Raw genomic sequence first — 20620 nt, 5'->3', positions numbered from 1 at the left:
GCTAATTATCAAATTAGATGCAGAACATGAAGATGAAAAGGCAGATGGGAGTCTCGAGCGCGACATATAATCTATAGTTGCTGAGATACGCCCAGCAGCTTGATCAGAAAGCGATCTAACGTAAACAGTACTGCCAACTTAAGGATTAGTAAATGCCCTCCGCGATCTATATTGCTGAAATCCTTAGCTACAATATCATCCGACGACTGAAATAACGAGCTCGGCAGTCACCAGTGGCAATTGTTTCCACATATTACTACAACCAGCCAATGTCTTTGAAAGATCACTTAAGATTCATCATTAAATTATCTTTCAACGTAAGTTGCGGCTTCGATATCAGTGTGAAAGCTGTAAACAAAATGTAATGAACTCTGTTATGATAATGTAACAAACTGTACTCTCTAACACGAAAATTAGACCAGAGTCGCTGACATAAGACATGAAATCGTCCCCACCCATTCCGTCGTAGGGCACGACGCGGCGCGTTTAGCGATAAGCGAAAGGCCTCAGCTCTCCATATTGGGCGACTGATATACCAAACTCGGCAGTAGGCTGGGACGATTTCCTCTCTACCAGTAGCCGGCCAAAATTTGTGAACAATATTTTTACGCTCTGCCGCGGAGTCCTCTTATTTTGACCTCGATATCAGATTGGAGATGAAATTAAGTCTTAGGTAACAACATGGTAAGTTACAATTTCCACCTCAAAAATTAACGCAGACGGAGGAAAAACAGACGTCATCTAACTGAAGTCCGTTTAACCTCGTTGTACAATGCGACACATTTATCCACAAGCGAATCAGCAAGTCTCATTGGTGTGTGATCTCGCGACTCGAGCCCTTCTCTGGTTGAATTACCGAACTCGGCTGCCACTAGTGGCAGTTGGAATGGTTCCGCACTGTTAACCAGATACTTCGAACAACGCACGAAAGTTCGTCCGCGAACTTCGCTGCCACTCTGCTTCGCCATCTCGGTCGAGGTGCTAAGGCAGGACATGAAAAGAGACGATGGCTGTGGCGACTATATGATGATGATGGTGTGTGGATTGTTGGGCGCTCAGCTACGCGGTTATCAGCGCCCGTACTAATTCCTAACCTTTTCTCAGTCCAATATTGCCACGTGAGTGAATGATGAGGACAACACAAACACCCAGTCATCTCGAGGCAGGTGAAAATCCCTGGCCCCGCCGGGAATCGAACTCGGAACCCCGTGCTCGGGAAGCGAGAACGCGACCGCGAGACCACGAGCTGCGGACGGCTACCATGTCGCAAAAGACACTCGCCACCACAAAAATTAACCCAGCATCATCCGAATGTAATACTGTCGGGTGCGTCGCGGGATGTAGCACGTTTAACGATAAGTGACTGACAAAAGTTCTCATCCCCTCCACTGATGAAAATACTAACTTACTAGCCGCAGTTGGGATGGTTCCCATACATCCACGCAGTCAGCCACAATCTCTGAATAATCCACGAAAGTTCGTCCACAAAGTTCGCGACATTCTAAGGAGGCTATATCTAAATCTACATCTACATGATTACTCTGCAATTCACATTTAAGTGCTTGGTAGAGGGTCCATCGAAGGACAATTATACTATCTCTCTACCATTCCACTCCCAAACAGCGCGCGGGAAAAACGAACACCTAAACCTTTCTGTTCGAGCTCTGATTTCTCTTATTTTATTTTGATGATCATTCCTACCTATGTAGGTTGGGCTCAACAAAATATTTTCGCATTCGAAAGAGAAAGTTGGTGACTGAAATTTCGTAAATAGATCTCGCCGCGACGAAGAACGTCTTTGCTGTAATGACTTCCTTCCCAACTCGCGTATCATATCTGCCACACTCTCTCCCCTATTACGTGATAATACAAAACGAGGTGCCCTTTTTTGCATCCTTTCGATGTCCTCCGTCAATCCCACCTGGTAATGGTCCCACACCGCGCAGCAATATTCCAACAGAGTACGAACGAGTGTAGTGTAAGCTGTCTCTTTAGTGGACTTGTTGCATCTTCTAAGTGTCCTGCCAATGAAACGCAACCTTTGGCTCGCATTACCCCCCCCCCCCCCCCCCCCAATATTATCTATGTGGTCTTTCCAACTGAAGTTGTTCGTAATTTTAACACCCAGGTACTTAGTTGAATTGACAGCCTTGAGAATTGTACTATTTATCGAGTAATCGAATTCCAACGGATTTCGTTTGGAACTCATGTGGATCACCTCACACTTTTCGTTATTTAGCGTCAACTGCCACCTGCCACACCATATAGCAATATTTTCTAAATCGCTTTGCAACTGATACTGGTCTTCGAATGACCTTACTAGACGGTAAATTACAGCATCATCTGCGAAAAACCTAAGAGAACTGCTCAGATTGTCACCCAGGTCATTTATATAGATCAGGAACAGCAGAGGTCCCAGGACGCTTCCCTGGGGAACACCTGATATCACTTTAGTTTTAGTCGAGGTTTTGCCGTCTATTACTACGAACTGCGACCTTCCTGACAGGAAATCACTAATCTAGTCGGACAACTGAGACGATACCCCATAGGCCCGCAGCTTGATTAGAAGTCGCTTGTGAGGAACGGTGTCAAAAGCTTTCCGGAAATCTAGGCTTCGTATGAAATCAGACGAGGACTGTGACGAATTATGGTAAATAGCCGTCTGCACCGGGATAGTTAATCCAGAGTAGCATACAACTGGCGTCGAGGGAATGCAGTCCACTCGGATGCGTCGTACGATGTGGCACATTTACCGACAAGTGAACGACCTCAAGCCTCATCCCCTCCACCGTTTGAAATACCGAGGCGGGCGGCGAGCGGCGGCAGTCGGGGAGCGGCGCGAGGGCGCGCTAGCGTCAGCTCAGCTCACCCCGAAGCGGGCCGCGGTCGCTGCATGGTGGCTGCGGGCGAGGTCGTCGGCGAGTCCGCGGTGCGGCTCGGCGGCCTACTGGGCGGCCGCTGGTGCGTCTGCAGGGCGGCGCGCTGCGCGGCGCGCTCGGGCAGCAGGCTGTCGCTCTGGTAGAACTGGCAGGCGCAGCGCACGCCGCTCCCCAGGCTCGACGCGGACGAGTCGCGGCGGCTGCGGGGCTGGCCGACTGCCGCGGCCGCGGCCGCCGCCCCCGGGCTGCGCGGCTCTTCCGATCGGCCGCGGGGCTTCATCCGCACTGCCGCTCGCCGCCCCCCGGAAGCTGCCGCCGCTGCTGCTGCTGCTGCTGCTCGGCTGCGATCCCCTAATTACACCGCATGCGCTCTCGCCTGGCTGCTGGCTGCGCCGCCGCCGTTCTCACCGGGCCGAGTGACAACGGGTGGCCGCTATTTTTATTGCCGGACTCTTCGCCAGGGGACAGCGGCGTTGCCAGCAATACTCCGATTGTTTCTGTCAACCAGCCGCTTAGGAAATCTCCTAGCGGCGCAGTAGCTTCCGTCCCCGTTCCTCGTTGCAAATGCCCCTTTTCTTTCCAGTCCGCGCCGCATCAGTGCGAAAAAACCGCACTAAATCGGAAGAATGAAGGGTTTGCGGTAGCAGCGGACACTGGGACTGGTGGTGGATCAGGTAAATATAACGCGGCCCATCGACTGGCGAAGCGGTGGGCTTGAGGCAGAAATAGTGCTGGCGAAATATCAGGCGGGAGCCGGCGCGGCGGGGCGACGTGCCAGAGGGAGCAGCCGAGTGGGCAGCGGCAGCGGGAGGCGCGCGTCTGCCCGAGGAGCGGCGCTCGGGCGATGACCGCCACGTGCTGTCCGGCCCCGGAACATCCTCTGCACCTCACGACCACTGCACTCAGCGGATGATGGGCAGGCCCAACCCCGAGAGACGCTCTAGCTACTGAGCGACGTAGCACAATGGAACTTCCTGGCAGATTAAAACTGTGTGCCGGACCGAGACTGCCGGCTGGTGTGGCCAAGCGGTTCTAGACGCTACAGTCTGCAACTGCGCGATCGCTACAGCCGCAAGTTCGAATCCTGCCTCTGGCGTCGATGTGTGTGATGTCCTTAGGTTAGTTATGTTTAAGTAGTTCTAATTTTTAGGGGACTGAAGACCTCAGAAGTTAAGTCCCATAGTTCTCAGAGCCATTTGACCGAGACTCGAACTCGGGATCTGTGCATTTCGTGAGCAAGTGCTCTGCCAACTGAGCTACCCAAGCACGACTCACGCCCCTTCCTCACAGCTTTACTTCTGCTAGCATCTCGTCTCCTACCTTCCAAACTTCCGTGCTTGGGTAGCTCAGGTTTTAATCTGCCAGGAAGTTTCATATCAGCGCACACTCCGCTGCAGAGTGAAACTCTCATTATGGAAACATTCCCCAGCCTGTGGCTAAGCCATGTCTCCGCAGTATCTTTCTTTCAGGAGTGCTAGTTCTGCAAGGTTCACAGGAGAGCTTCTGTAAAGTTTGGAAGGTAGCAGACGAGATACTGGAAGAAGTAAAGCTGTGAGGAGGGGGCGTGAGTCGTGCTTGTGTAGCTCAGTTGGTAGAGCACTTGCCCGCGAAAGCAAAGGCCCCGACTTCGAGTCTCGGTCCGGCACACACTTTTTATCTGCCAGGAAGTTTCATATCAGCGCACACTCCGCTGCAGAGTGAAACTCTCATTATGGAAACATTCCCCAGCCTGTGGCTAAGCCATGTCTCCGCAGTATCTTTCTTTCAGGAGTGCTAGTTCTGCAAGGTTCGCAGGAGAGTTTCTGTATAGTTTGGAAGGCAGAAGTAAAGCTCCGAGGACGGGGCACGAGTCCTGCTTGGGTATCTCAGTTGGTAGAGCACTTGTCCGCGAAAGGCAAAGGTCCCGACTTCGAGTCTCGATCCGGCACACAGTTTTAATCTGCCAGGACGTTTCATATCAGCTCACACTCCGCTGCGGAGTGAAAATCTCATTCTAGATACGTCGCACAAGAATTGGGGCATTCAAATTAATTTTCCTACGTTTTCCCCTAAACGCTTAAGGTGCATGTCGGAACAAAGGTTTCGAAAAGGATGCGGAAGACTTCTTTCCCTCTTCCCAGTCCAGTCCGAGCCTGTGATGTCTGTAACAACCTCTATGTCAACGCATGTTAAACCCTCATCTTCCTTCATCCGCCCTAATACTGCAGGCGCAGCAGCTTCTCAATAAATCGTTGTTACGTAGAATATCTACTTATTCTATTTTTCTCAATTAATTCCAACCAGCTGCGTTTGGTTATATTCACTTATTACTATATATTTCGAAATTCTAATGACTTCATCATCGAGAACATGCTAAGGCCAACCAATTGCTGAGCAACTGTAAAGTATGTATCTGCACAATCATTGGACACTGTCTGATCAAAAGTATTCGGACACCTCTGTGTAATGCTGAACTGCCCACTACATGTCTAGAGAGACGGACCTGCCAGTATAAAAGGAAGCAGGAGGCATGGTGTCGTCGGTACAGATGTAATGACAGAAGAATGGACAACTGATTGACTTCGAGCGTAGGCTAGCTACTAGATGTCCACAGAGTAACAAATCCATCACGGATATCTGAACCCTTCTGAAGCTCCCTAACTCGACTTTTGGATGATGTGATTGTGAAGTGGAAATGTGAAGAAACAACCACAACTAATGTTAAGACCAGGCAGATCACTGACAGATGGGGACCATCGAACACTGCGGAGGGCGGTCGTAAAAAATCGCATGAAATAATTGGGAGGGATCATTCGTGAGTTCCAAATCGCTATCAGCGGTCCAGTTAGCACAATAAGTATGGATAGGGAGTTAAAATGAATTGTTTCCAATCGACCACAGTAAACTGGATTCGATTGGATGCTCGTACTAGCTTTGTCATGTTGTATACATATAATCGTCAGAGTTGAGGGATGACGCATTATTTGCTTACTAACATGTGCATTGTTGGTAACTGTACGATTGCACTTACATCTAAGGACGTGGTGTGAAAAGGAACGTGATTGTTAAAAACTTGTCACCAAAGTAAATGACTATTGTCGCAACCACAACTATGACGGATACTGAAGGAAAATAAAGATTTTAATACACACATCAAAAAAAGTTTTGCATCACCTCGGTCCCGAGAGTTCCGGAACCTGTATAGAAAATTTGAATAGAGATCAACGTAAACATCATTTCCGTCCTTCATATTGCTCATGAAAACCACACACTGCATGTTGTACCACTATACAGCGAGACCTTCAGAGGTGGTTGTCCAGATTGCTGTACACACCGGTACCTCTGATATCCAGTAGCACGTCCTCTTGCATTGATGCATACCTGTATTCGTCGTGACATACTATCCACAAGTTCATCAAGGCACTGTTGGTCCCACTTCTCAACGGCGATTCGGCGTAGATCCCTCGGAGTAGTTGGTGGGTCACATCGACCGTAAACGGCCATTTTCAATCTATCCCAGTCACATTCGATAGGGCTCATGTCTGGGGAACACGCTGGCCACTTCAGTCGAGCGATGCCGTTATCCTGTATGAAGTCATTCACAAGATGTGCACGATGGCGGCGTGAATTGTCGTCCATGAAGACGAATGCCTCTCCAATATGCTGCCAATATGGTTGCACTATCGGTCGGAGGATGACATTCACGTATCGTACAGCCGTTATAGAGCCTCCCATGACCACCAGCGGCGTAGGTCGGCCCCACATGATACCATCCCAAAACAGCAGGGAAACTCCACCTTGCTGCACTCGCTGGACGCTGTATCTAAGGCGTTCAGCCTAACTGGATTGCCTCCAAATACGTTTCCGACGATCGCCTGGTTGAAGACATATGTGACACTCACCGGTGAAGAGAACGTGATGCCAATTATGAGCGGTCCATGTTGTTGGGCCCATCAGTACCACGCTGCCTGATGTCGTGGTTGCAAAAATGGACCTCGCCACGGACGGCGGGAATGAAGTTGCGTATCATACAGCCCATTGTGCACAGTTTGAGTCATAATACGACGCCCTGTGGCTGCACGAAAAGCATTATTCAACATGGAGCCGTTGCTGTCACGGTTCCTCCGAGCCGTAATCCGTAGGTAGTGGTCATTCACTGCATTAGTAGCCCTTTGGCGGCCTGAGAGAGGCGTGTCATCGACAGTTCCTGTCTCTCTGTATCGCCTCCATGTCCGAACAACATCGCTTTGGTTTCCTCCGAGACGCCTGGACACTTCCCTTGTGTGGAAATCCCTTCCTGACACAAAGTAACAATGCGGACGCGATCGAACCGCGGTATTGACCGCGTAGGGATGGTTGAATTACAGACAACAAGAGCCGTGTACCTCCTTCCTGGTGGAATGACTGGAACTGATTGGTTGTCGGACCCCCTCCGTGTAATAGGACCTGCTCATGCATGGTTGTTTACATCTTCTGGCGTCTTTAGTGACATCTCTGAACAGTAAAAGGGACTGTGTCTGTGATACAGTGTCCACAGTCAACGTCTATCTTCAGGAGTTCTGGGAACCGGGTGAAGCATAATTTTTTATGTTTGTATTATTAGTATAAAGAACAACGTCCCCATCCCTCAGTAAAATGGAAGATGAAGTAATAAATTATATCAATTAGCTTGCATCAAATATAGTGGTTCACCACTTCCCTTTGTCCCAATGATCTTCTCCCACAGATCATAAATATTCTGTCTCTGGAACACCATTCGAGCAATTCCTTGTGTATAACTAGCTCATTAGTCGGAACTCCAGGAGGTGTTTGTCCATAGACGTATGCTCTATACGGGCTGTACGCCCTATAGACCGGCAAGGGTGCACCAGTGGACTAAAGTCGAGGGGGTTATATCAGCTGCTAGGTCAGCAGGTGGCAGAGCGTACAACACCAGAGGACACTAGTCCCACGGACCTGTTCCCCACCAAGGGCCACATGATCACAAATATTTCCTTTACTATCTCTACGTGGTCTGGGTATTTAGGACGGAGCAAAGCGGCTTGAAGCATCTCCTGTCGAGTTCTCTGGACCAGACATTGACTGCCCTCGCAATACTTCAATCAGAGTGTCTATCGGAACCCTCGCTACCTACGATGCTGTGCCACCGCCGACTGAGGGATCCACCAGTGTTTGCCTTCACCATCACCAGGAGTTTGCACTGGAAACGACCAGGAACTTAGTATTGGCCGTCGACCTTCACTACGTTATTTTGTTCTACTTCTGAGTGAAAATCATCTTTGACTGTTTCTTCATTACGGCCTTCATCCTAAGTTTGGACCTATGTAGGTTAAGTGTTGATCATAAATTTTCACAAACTATTGTAGAGATTAACTTTTCTTCAATAGAGGAGTATTTGGTTTACATACTTTTCAATAACACTCTTCTGCATTATTTACCTGGGATGTGTTCTCTAAGTGCCTTAACCACCGCAAAACTTGGCAAGTGGCTATGAGCAATTTTTCCATGAATCAACATCACCATGCGTGTTCGTACACAGTGTCAGTCTGCGTGTGACTTCTGCGTTGCAAAGATCTTGACAGCATATTTTTATTCCACCATGTCCAACCCTTCGGATGCTACTACCAACGTTTTTCTGCTACTCCAGGACATGTGAAAGGCCACGCACGCAATGGTGGACAGGATGGCGGGCATCATCACTTCTAACCAGGAGCTGTCCACTTGTCTGTCCTGCATCAGTTCACTGATAGAAGGATGCAGAGGGGCGCGCAGCCTTCCCAGGTGTATGAACGGAAGATCGAGCCATGGGCAAACCACATGGCCAGAATGTAGCAACATTTCCTAGCTTTGGTCTCACAGGTGACAACTAGCAGTGCACGTTCTTCTTGGCCTATGCACGCCTGAAAATTTATCATCTACTGCATCAGCTCAACCCTAAAGTGGGTTTCAATGCTCTTCTGTACTCTAGCTTAAAGACTTGTCCACCAGAATATTTCGACGCTCAAGCGCATGTTGCAGTGGCCCGCATAACATTTTTAGCTGGCACAAGATCAGTGGACAATCTTACAGATGAGAACAGCCAAATTGCAGGGTTTAAAGTCCTCGGTAATGACCTCCTCAAACTCAAGTATCCTACGTTAGGGACTTGCCTCCCCATCATTCGGGCTTTTGAATAGTCTCTACAGTCATCTGCAACATTAAACGACCCATCGTAAGTGTTTGCGGCCCCAACCAAAACCACGGCCGTGACCTGCAGCTAGCAAGTCCTCAAACAATGTGCGTGGCCCGCAATGGTTACCCTCATGTGGCAACTGTTTTATCACTCAACCACAGCAACAGTCTTATTATTGCAGGGCTACATATTTTCCTGTGGCAAGACAGGAGACAGGGCTGAAGTCTTTCAGTCTTCTCTCTAGAAGAATGTCGGTTACGCCCACATGGAACGCCATTCCGCTGGAATTGAGTAGGTATCCGACCCCTATGCGCTGGATATTTTACATGTCCACACTATGCTCCCTGTGTCTAATAGACTTTTAACGCTCATGGTGGGAGTCAACGCAGTCCCAGTGGAGTTCCAAGTTGACAGGGGCTCTTTCACGACTATTGTGATACGGAAGTGTCACCATTTGGGCTCACCTCCACTACAGGCATACTCCTGACGTCTACATGGCTACAGCAACAATACTATCGAAGTGAAATGACAGATCATGACTCGCATTCAGTATCATTTTAGTGTCTTCATGGCAGGCATCTTGGTGGTAAACACTGAGGAAGTTAAAAACGTCGTTGGGTTGGACTTTTGAATGCTTTAGGCGTGGAAGTACATGACTTAACCAATAGCATTCAGCTATCAGGGACTAGCTTGTATCTAAGAGACCTTTGCTCTAAGTTATATGCCCAGCTATTCACACGACATTATACTTCACTTGACAGCTCAGTATACAAAAGGCTGCTTTGCCTTCAGGTTACCTTTGGGACAGGACACACAATTCGATTCAGAACCATAGGTCTGCTGCTACGTGCACACAGAAGCGGAAGATATCAGAGCCGCTATGCCATTGGATGCCTGTGACTCCCTGGAGGACCCAGTTATCCATGAAGTACTCTGTTTGTTGCACCAACGGTGGCCCACAGGTCGGGAACAGTTGGATCATCCAGTAGTCCAAGATTCTGGCATAGGCGCCACGAGTTCTCCACCCTCAGGTAGTCCTCTTGTTGCAAGAAGAAATTGGTTGAAACTGTGCTGCTATTCCATCCACATTGCAGCAATGCATCTTGTCCCCCCTACATTAGGGCCACTGGATAGCTGTGCTCCTGAAGAGACTGGACCATTAACATGTATAAAGATGAGGGATCAATGCAGATAATAACAACGTGGTGGAACTACGCAATACCTGCCAAAGCAAACAGGTAGAACTAACTCACAGGTGCAGATGCTTCAGCACCCTGACCATGACTCCATTTAGATGCACGGCCCTTCCATGGTTATTTATGGTTTACCATAAATAAACCAGATTCCCCTAAATTTCTCGCTTGTCATCAATATCATGTTTCCAGTTGTCTCCAACATCTTCGGCACAGGCTATCCAAGTTCTTACACACATCTTCTCCACAGAAGGGCTCCAGGAAACCAAGGATACGGTCAATGGGTATCAGTTCACATCTTCTGAATTTATCTCTTTTTGTTCTTCCAGCAGCATCGCATTCACGAGTTGTCAGTCATGGGCTGTGATTCGTGGACAGTCTTACAGAGGGTTAATCCCACGACTGTCGGTTCCAGCGCATTTCATTCCGCCTCCAATGGATTAGCAGAATGTTTTGTAAACGCGCTCAAAGCACAATCGGAAAAGTTAAACCACTATCACGATTTAGATGAAGCCCTCACTGTGATTTTGGCGTATTATTGCTCCACCCCTAAGGACGACGTCAATCGAACTGAAAATCTCCCTGGACAGCAGTACTGGTCCAAACTCTCCATCCTCCACCTTACAAGAACTTCGTTTTCCCATCCGATGTCTTGACGACGCTGTTCTTCCATCAAAGGTGATGCGTTGGGCATATACAGGGTGTTTCAAAAATGACCGGTATATTTGAAACGGCAATAAAAACTAAACGAGCAGCGATAGAAATACACCGTTTGTTGCAATATGCTTGGGACAACAGTACATTTTCAGGCGGACAAACTTTCGAAATTACAGTAGTTACAATTTTCAACAACAGACGGCGCTGCAAGTGATGTGAAAGATATAGAAGACAACGCAGTCTGTGGGTGCGCCATTCTGTACGTCGTCTTTCTGCTGTAAGCGTGTGCTGTTCACAACGTGCAAGTGTGCTGTGGACAACATGGTTTATTCCTTAGAATAGACGATTTCTCTGGTGTTGGAATTCGACCGCCTAGAACACAGTGTTGTTGCAACAAAACGAAGTTTTCAACGGAGGTTTACTGTAACCAAAGGACCGAAAAGCGATACAATAAAGGATCTGTTTGAAAAATTTCAACGGACTGGGAACGTGACGGACGGATGAACGTGCTGGAAAGGTAGGGCGACCGCGTACGGCAACCACAGAGGGCAACGCGCAGCTAGTGCAGCAGGTGATCCATCAGCGGCCTCGGGTTTCCGTTCGCCGTGTTGCAGCTGCGGTCCAAATGACGCCAACGTCCACGTATCGTCTCATGCGCCAGAGTTTACACCTCTATCCATACAAAATTCAAACGCGGCAACCCCTCAGCGCCGCTACCATTGCTGCACGAGAGACATTCGCTAACGATACAGTGCACAGGATTGATGACGGCGATATGCATGTGGGCAGCATTTGGTTTACAGACGAAGCTTATTTTTACCTGGACGGCTTCGCCAATAAACAGAACTGGCGCATATGGGGAACCGAAAAGCCACATGTTGCAGTCCCATCGTCCCTGCATCCTCAAAAAGTACTGGTCTGGGCCGCCATTCCTTCCAAAGGAATCATTGGCCCATTTTTCAGATCCGAAACGATTACTGCATCACGCTATCTGGACATTCTTCGTGAATTTGTGGCGGTACAAACTGCCTTAGACGACACTGCGACCAACTCGTGGTTTATGCAAGATGATGCCCGGCCACATCGAACGGCCGACGTCTTTAATTTCCTGAATGAATATTTCGATGATCGTGTGATTGCTTTGGGCTATCCGAAACATACAGGAGGCGGCGTGGATTGGCCTCCCTATTCGCCAGACATGAACCCCTGTGACTTCTTTCTGTGGGGACACTTGAAAGACCAGGTGTACCGCCAGAATCCAGAAACAATTGAACAGCTGAAGCAGTACATCTCATCTGCATGTGAAGCCATTCCGCCAGACACGTTGTCTACGCCATATTATTGCTACGCATGGTGGATATGTGGAAAATATCGTACTATAGAGTTTCCCAGACCGCAGCGCCATCTGTTGTTGACAATTGTAACTACTGTAATTTCGAAAGTTGGTCTGCCTGAAAATGTACTGTTGTCCCAAGCATATTGCAACAAAGGTGTATTTCTATCGCTGCTCGTTTAGTTTGTATTGCCGTTTCAAATATACCGGTCTTTTTGAAACACCCTGTACTAATTGGGACAGGCCATGGTGAAAGTACTGTTGACTATATTTGTTGCAAGCATGTCAATGATGTTCGCGGATAGAAAACAGAGATGCCTCCTAGCAGTGGACTACCTTTTCGTTCCAGAGTTGGATGTGCCCACTCCCTGGACCTTGGATGCCACAGCACAAACACAGCAGCTTCATGGTCCTCATCCTCTGGCCTCTGGCAAGGACAGTCCATACCCAGTCCAGACACCCACTCCGACGGACGTCTGTCTCGCCCACTGGGGTCAGCAGTTCCATGGGCAGTGATGGAAGAGGCTCCACATTCCTCAGACATCGAGATGTGCCACACCTTTGAGGGGTGAGAGGGATGCCATGTTCCAGCTATACGCCCTACAGACTGGCAACCCTTCTCACAGCAGTGGTGTACCAGCGGCCTAATCTCAAAAAAGGCTACATCAGCAGATGGCAGAGCTCCAATCATGCATGCTGCATAGGCCAGCAGGTGGCAGAGCGAGCGCCGCCTGAAGTCGCTGGCTCCACAGCCCTGTTTGGCTCTTGGGGCTCCATGATAGCAACTATTTCATCTAGTATCTCTACACGGCCTGGATATTTAGTGCGGCGTAAAGCTGTGTGAAGCATCTTCCGTCGAGCTCTGGGCAACACGTCGACTGCACGCGCAGTTCTTCAGCGTCTCGATCGGGACCTTCGCACTGTACATCACTGTGCCACACCAACCACCTCTGACTGAGGCAGTTGCCAGTGTCTACCTTCAACATTACCAGGACTTTGCATTGGAGAAGACCAGAAAATTAGTATTGGCCTTCGGCCTTCACTGCGATATTTTGTTCTACTTCCGAGTGAAAATAAACTTTGACTGTTTCATGAGTGCAGCAATGAATTTAAGTTCGGACTTAAATGGTTCAAATGGCTCTGAACACTATGGCACTTAACTTCTGAGGTCATAAGTCCCCAAGAACTTAGAACTACTTAACCCTAACTAACCTAAGGACATCACACACATCCATGCCCGAGGCAGGATTAGAACCTACGACCGTAGCGGTCGCGCTGTTCCAGACTGAAGCACCTAGAACCGCTCTGCCACTCCGGCCGGCAGTTCGGACTTACATAAATCTAGTGTCAATCACTAATTTTCACATACTGTTGAAGTGATTAAGTTTTTTTCTAATGGGTATTTTGGATTATGTTGTTTTTTATAAAACTGTTCTACACTGTTTGCCTGGGCTATGTCCTCATTGCACCTCAACTGGTGCCCAGCTTATCAATGAAAGCACTGGAAAAGGGATGAGAACTTTCCAAAATTCGCAGGGATCAGGTAGCATATTGGATTGCAGAATCTGCCACACTGATGATATTTATTGGAACTGATTTCTTGTGTGCTCTGCCAAAACTTAACACTGAAAATGATTGCCTTTAGCCCCTTTGTAACGCTCATAGTCAGACTGTGCAGCTAAGGAGATGTCAGGCACAAAGCTGTCCGACAAAGACACAGCCATACATATATTTTGCAGTGCCTACCCTTATGTGATGGACCACTTGCAATGCAAACCACACTATGTGCTAATTTGTAGGCATGTAATCAATGCGCTGCCTACCCACGTTGGTCATCGCTCGAATCACTCCTAGCACCCGCTCGCACTATTCTTTTTCTGTCGGTACCCATGCTGCACGTTTCTCACATAGTGTAACCTGTAAATCGGGTTTTCAATTAAGACGTGGACATTGGATGGTGCTCAAGAAGAGTTTTGGGAATGGTACATAAAAGTAATTGCAATAAGCGTGTAAGACCAGCCTCGCACAAACTACGCAAAAGGGTGCGCCTGCGGGGAATATCTGTCAAGAGACTTCTGTTTCTAACAAATCACAGCTCATGACTCACAACTTGTGAATGGTCTCTCTGCAGGGTTATGGATCCCTTATGTATACTGCCACGTGGCGGCACCCAAAACATTGTACAATTGGTGCTTTAATGCAAGTCACCTTTGATGATGGATTCAAGCTCGACCTTATTATCTACAGGAAAACTGTAATTTCAGCTTCTTATTATCCTTGTTAATAGATGAATCCTGCTTCAACGGGAAAACGGGAAGCATATCAAATGGAATATGGTTACACAAAGGGACTGGATAAAGCAGTGCGTCGGATGTTGCTAAAGGGAAAAAACGAAGTGAGGTGAAACTATTGCGTTCTGCTCTAAAAAGGAGCAACAAACTTGGACATGGATTTAGATGGAAATAGACCGTTACCACGAATAAGAAGCCATCCTATCATTAGTCGCCAGGCCGTCAGGAAAACCATGGAAAACATTTATTCGGTGTGGCAGGACTGGAATGTGGACCCTACCTCTGCGGAATACTAGTTCACTGTCTTATCTACTGCTCAAACTTTCACTGCTAGAGCGCTACATGTTGTCTAGACTACGGAAGTATATCGAAGAATCGTCTTCGAACTATCTTCATATAGGGACCTTATTTAATTGCTACTACAAATATTGATTGTTGTTCGTGTTCTGCTGTTACCGTCCATAGATATCCCCAATATAAATATGCCTGAAACTAAATTGAGCATGTTCTATCGATTGGGTACATAAAATTACAAGTCGAGCTAAATTTTGTTTACGTGAGAAATAAACACGTTTTGTATTTACACTGGGATTGGCATGAAACACCCGATGAGCAGTCTTGGTTGGTGCTGATTTTATACTACAAAAATGAAATTAAAAATGCCTTTCCAAACATGAGAAAAAAATGCATCACACGACGAGGAACAGAGCACTCTGGATAAAGATCAAGATAAAAGTCGTCTGTTTCATTAAGTGACGCAGTTGACCCATAATTAAAAAATTGAGCAGAGTAGAAATACTTGATTCCCTTCGTTTAACACAAGCAGCGACCAAAAGAAAGGCCCTTCAACCTAGATGCTGACTACATCGTCTAATCTATATTGATTTAGATGGAAATTGCACGCAGTGGCCAAAAGTCTGCCCACACACTGTCAGGACGCCAGTTATCTGCCTACTAGCACGCAGGACCTGTTTCTGCTGCTATTAATGCGTTCGATTTTCGAAGAAGGCTTTCCACTAAGTTTTGGTGCACTGAGGACGAAAATTGTGTCCATTCTTCCTAAAGTGCGGTACAAAGTTGACGACGTGTTTATTTATTAACTGACTGCGACAGACGTTCTGTTGCATCTACGCCAACATCTACACCCATACTCGGCAAGCCATCGCATGGTGCATGACGGAGGTTACCTTATACCATTACTAGTCATTTACTTTTCTGTTCCGCTCTTAAATCGAGGGAAAAATGCTTCCGCACGAACTCTAATATCTTATCTTTGTGGTCCTTACGCGAAATGTACGTTGGCGGCAGTAGAATCGTTCTACAGTCAGCTTCAAATACCGGTTCCCTAATTTTTCTTAATAATGTTCCGCTAAAGAATGTCGTCTTCCTCCAGAGATTTCTAGGTGAGTTCACGAAGCATCTCTGTAATACTCATATCTTGATCGAACCTGTAGTAATAAATCTAGCAGCATGTCTCTGAATTACTTTGATGTCTTCTTTTAATCCTAGCTGACCCTTAAACACAAGAGTGGTATTCAAGAATGAGTCGCACTACCGTTCTACACGTGGCCTCTTTTATAGACGAGCTAACTTTCTTAGAATTCTCCCAATAACTGCAGTCGACCATTCGCCTTTCGTATTATCGGCACAAGTGCTTGTTCCATATCATATCGCTTTCCAACACTACTCCTAGATACTTAATCGACGTAGCTGTGTCAAGCAGCACACCATTAATACTGTATTAGAACATTACGGGCTTCTTTTTCCTGCTGTTTCACATTTATTTACGTCTTCCTATAGGTACTTACTTCTCCAGTGATTCACAGATATGCTCAGGTGATCAGCACCATGCCAGTCTAATGAATCAACCACATTTATTCAAAGCAGTGCCCATGCTTTACGGACACAATCATCATCATGCACAAATAAAAAAGAGCCGATTTCAAATTGCAGTTACAATGTGGAATCATGCTATTGTGTAAAACGATTTTTATATAAGCTTGCGTATAATTTGCAATCGTCGATAAGTAACCATTACACCATCCCTGTCGAATTTCAGTATTAACAAAATACAGTGAAATTAACATCATTTGACACACCTCCGACAGGTCATGACGCACTATCATTTCTTTTGACTCGGTTCTCCTCCGAAAAACCAGTGTGCCGTTGACTGCACCATTTTTTTCTTGTTCTTTCGACCAGCGGCCTCTGGACGAAGTACGACAATGAAATCAGAATACTGTCGACTGTAGACGAATTTCTACGCCGCTGATCTCAGTACGTGGACCTACAAGGAAGTCAGCAGGATTTGAGAAGGGGATCTGCTGTTTGGTTTGACATAAGGCAGTAGAGAATGGCATTTCCCGAAAGTTGTTAGACCTGTCAGAGTTATGATTGGTTTCAGTATTTTCCTGCGTTTTTATTTCGCTATAACATCAACAATGGTGGTTTGTGAGCGCGTAGCTCTTTGAAACTTCTTTGACGGAGTTAATGAACTTGTAGGTTCTAACAACCACCTACCGTTAGAAATCACTCAATTAACCCCGTTCTCTCATTCGGGAAAATTCACACTGTTTATTTTGATAGATTACGAATAAGCTCGGATCCTTGGAAGCACAGCTTAGCATCATACCGAGCCAGTTTTATGAGGTTCCCGGACGCATTCGCCCACGAAGTCTAGAACATTGGTTTCGCTCTTGTACGATTGATCTAATCGCTTAGATCATACACTGATGAACCAAAACATTATTACTACTGAATGCTATCCGGTGGCGTTGAGGGTACATGACGCGGTAAGGATAGTACTTAAGCAATGCAGAGCCAAATGAGGAATCATTCTAGCGACTATACGGGCCTCAACTGGGGAAATCCTCTGACGCAAGCAAGCTTGACAATGGTCAGATTGCTATGCCCGGCATCAGGGAACCACTATGTCGGAAATGGCGAAGCTGGTCGCCTGTTAGCGTACTACTGTCGTGAGGATCTATGAAAAATGGCCGATGGACGGCAAAACTATGAGGAAGGGATAGGTTTGCACGTTCTTGTCTCGTCATTGGACGTGGAGGTTGGAGGCTTGCCCACTCTGTGAAGCAGAATAGGTAGCGATTTGTGGAAGATCTGATGACTCTGTTGTAGGCACAAGTGTCTCGTGTTTCGTAGCACACCGTCCAGCGCACATTGTTGAACATGGGGCTCTGCAGCAGGAGACCTCTACATGTTCCCACGTAGACCCAAAAACATCGTTAGTTACGACTTCAGTTGACACCGGATCATCGAGACTGGATGTTGGATCATTGGTCAGATGATGTTACACTAGGTCACTGCTTGTGTCCAGATACGCTGTCATTCATGAGAACTCTGCTCGAAACTTGCACCGCACCACTATGCTCGCCGGCGGAGACAGATTTCTGCGATGGGGAAGGTTTATCTGTGCTTCCATGGTACCTCTGGTACTAATCGAACGCAAATCACCTGTGGAGTAGGTGAAAATTATTGCTGATCTCCTTAATTCCTCCATGTTTGATGTCTACCCCACCAGCGAACTTCCTGCAGAATAACCATCCGTGTTGCAATGCCAAAATAGTGCTACCGTGATTTGAGTATCTCGATACTGAACTCATGTTTACGTCTTGGCCACAAAATTCGCTTGTTATGAACACAATGTGGCACTGGTGGACGCTACTGGACGCCAGCTTTGCGCCTACAAATGGTCGGTCCGTACTTTACGTGCACTGCGGGACCTGTGCATAAACATCCAGCGCGGAAACCTGCCAAGGTTTTGGTTTATCATTGTATTGAGGGCATGGTGTAACTTGAATTGGGAGCATGTACTATCATAAAAATGTAACGTATAAGCAGTAGACTACAGAAAGACAAATGGGTACACAGACTTTGAGGCAGATGATTACTGTGTGGAAACAGAACAATATTTTGCAGAATTATGCAGGAGATTATGGATATAAGATTTCTCAAACTGGAAAATAAGCACACTTAGATTTTAGAGTAATATATGAGCCGACACACAAAGAACTACTATGCTTTCACGCAAACTGACAAAATGTGCTGCGCTTAGTAAACAGTAGAAGCTACAAGCGACGAATGTTCTTAATGCTGCACATTATAAGTATAAATTGATTACTGCCATACAAAAGGTTTCAGTACGGCACGTTATCTACTAACAACCAGTGATCTGAAGCCAATTTTTGTATTCATCAGTCTGAGGACTGACAAGAAATACTTCTACCTTCGTTTTTATCTTGTATTAAATTACTCGTAATTGGTAATTTGTTTAGTCATCAGTCTTTTAACTTTCATAAGACAGATTTCTTTTTATCTTGTGCAAATTCTTCATATTCTTTATTTACGGTATCAAATGCCATCTCTAATATCTGCCTTTCCTTGTAATTGTTGTTCTGCCCACCTCCATAGCTGAGTGGTCAGCGAGGCAAGATGTCATGCGAGAGGCCCTGGTTGATTCCCGGCCGGGTAGGGGATCTTCTCTAGTCAGGGAGATGGTATCCTTCATACTCATTGACATGCAAGTCGCCGAAGTTTCAGTCTGCCTTCGGCAGATGAGCACGTCTTGTTTACATCTCACCTGTTGCGAGCTAAAATGCGTTTGTTTACTTCCTAGTAGCAGCTTGTCTTCGGATCCGATTTATCGACCATCATGGCATTTTTCTATCGCCATGCCACGATTAAATTAACTTTCCCTTTGGATCAGGACAACCAAAAGTGTTCAAAGTGTAATGGTTTATATGGGTCGAAATGCATCTCCCGACGATAGATTTTCTCGGATCATTTTTCGATCCTTAGTACCACTGTCTACGTCAAGATGACGAATGAAGAGATGTGCGCCGACGTTGTGCTGTGCCATGCTAACGATCTCAAGTTCTCATGCTCTGACGGCCATAAAGGGGATGTCATAGTTGATCATGCTGGTTTTGGCATCTGAACGTTGAAGATTTTCGAACTCTTGTTTGAGGCGCCATTGGGCGTTGTGATGGATGCCTTTAAACCTTACGGCAACATCGTCAGTCACGCTGCAGAAACGTGGAAGACGTTCGAAACCTACCATGTCCCTAATGTTTTCTGTCAGATAAGAACTGAACTTACGAAATACACGTCTTCTGCCGTGGATATTGCCGACTTCAAGGCTGTCGACATGTACAATAGCCAACTGTGCACTTGTTCAGTTTATGGCCAGCAAGGCCATGTCCGTCTGGAATGTCTCTGACACAGACTTGTTCATACGCCGATTGCAGATGTCGCTCTCCATGCGGCGCCCACTGTGTTACCTCTGCCTTAAATGTCCATGGTGTGGCCTCCTGCTGCTCCCACTCTGAATCAGTCGACTCCTTTCGATGACGCGAAGGGCGTTTTGCATGTCTCTCCTACACTGTCATTGGAGGCAGTACCATTGGACGATGGTTGTCAGCAGACGCGTCTGCCTGATCCCATGGTTGTTGATCATGGAGCTGTACTGACATCCGCTCTTCTGTCGTCTATCGGATGACAGCCGTCCACCATCTGACATGGAACAACATGTAAGGAAGCATGGGTCGTTGGGGAAACGGAAGAGGCAGCGCTGAACCTCTTCTGATGACTGCCCCCAAAGGATGTGTACACAGGATAATGACGCTCCTACACATAAAGCGCTGTCCTCCGATGCACTGGCACCAGCTGATGTGATGTCTCTCTCCATCTCCAGTCAGCGTTCACCTATGGGCATCGATCTCCCCCTATCTGCGCCTGATGTGACTGTCCCCCTTCTCGTATCTGACACTACCTATGGGCACATCTCTGATAGCGTTCCACTGAAATGGCCTTGTAAGAGATCTGTCTCCTGGGCGGACGACATCAATGCTGAGGATGGAAGTTCTGAAGATGTACAGGGTGATGGAACCCCCCTCAGTGGGATCGCCTCCCTCCCAGTCACAGCGATGTGGCATTCAATGGGAGCCTAAAGGCGAGCTCCCTGTACTTCTCCATGTTTGCATTGCCTGACCATCTGGCGATGGTAGCTTTTCAGACTTATTGCATAGCCACAGTTAGTGTCAAAATCATTCGTGCGCGTCATACGCTGACTTTACTCCATTAAATTCTGTCTACTGCAG

General features: G+C 47.1%; 1 protein-coding gene across 1 annotated transcript in view; it reads right to left on the bottom strand.

Annotated features, from left to right (window-relative positions):
• LOC126274082 (microtubule-associated protein futsch) overlaps nt 1-3263 on the bottom strand; it is a 255151-nt gene extending 251888 nt beyond the window's left edge. The window contains exon 1 of the mRNA XM_049977084.1: nt 2870-3263. Within this exon, the coding sequence (XP_049833041.1) occupies nt 2870-3159 (290 nt within the window). The 5' untranslated portion in view covers nt 3160-3263. The remainder of the gene's footprint in view (nt 1-2869) is intronic.
• Nucleotides 3264-20620: the final 17357 nt, after the last annotated feature.

The sequence above is a fragment of the Schistocerca gregaria genome, chromosome 1 (assembly GCF_023897955.1).
Source record: "Schistocerca gregaria isolate iqSchGreg1 chromosome 1, iqSchGreg1.2, whole genome shotgun sequence".
In the NCBI taxonomy this organism is placed as follows: domain Eukaryota; kingdom Metazoa; phylum Arthropoda; class Insecta; order Orthoptera; family Acrididae; genus Schistocerca; species Schistocerca gregaria.
Note: the sequence above shows the minus strand (reverse complement) of the source record. Positions and strands in the feature narration are given on the sequence as shown.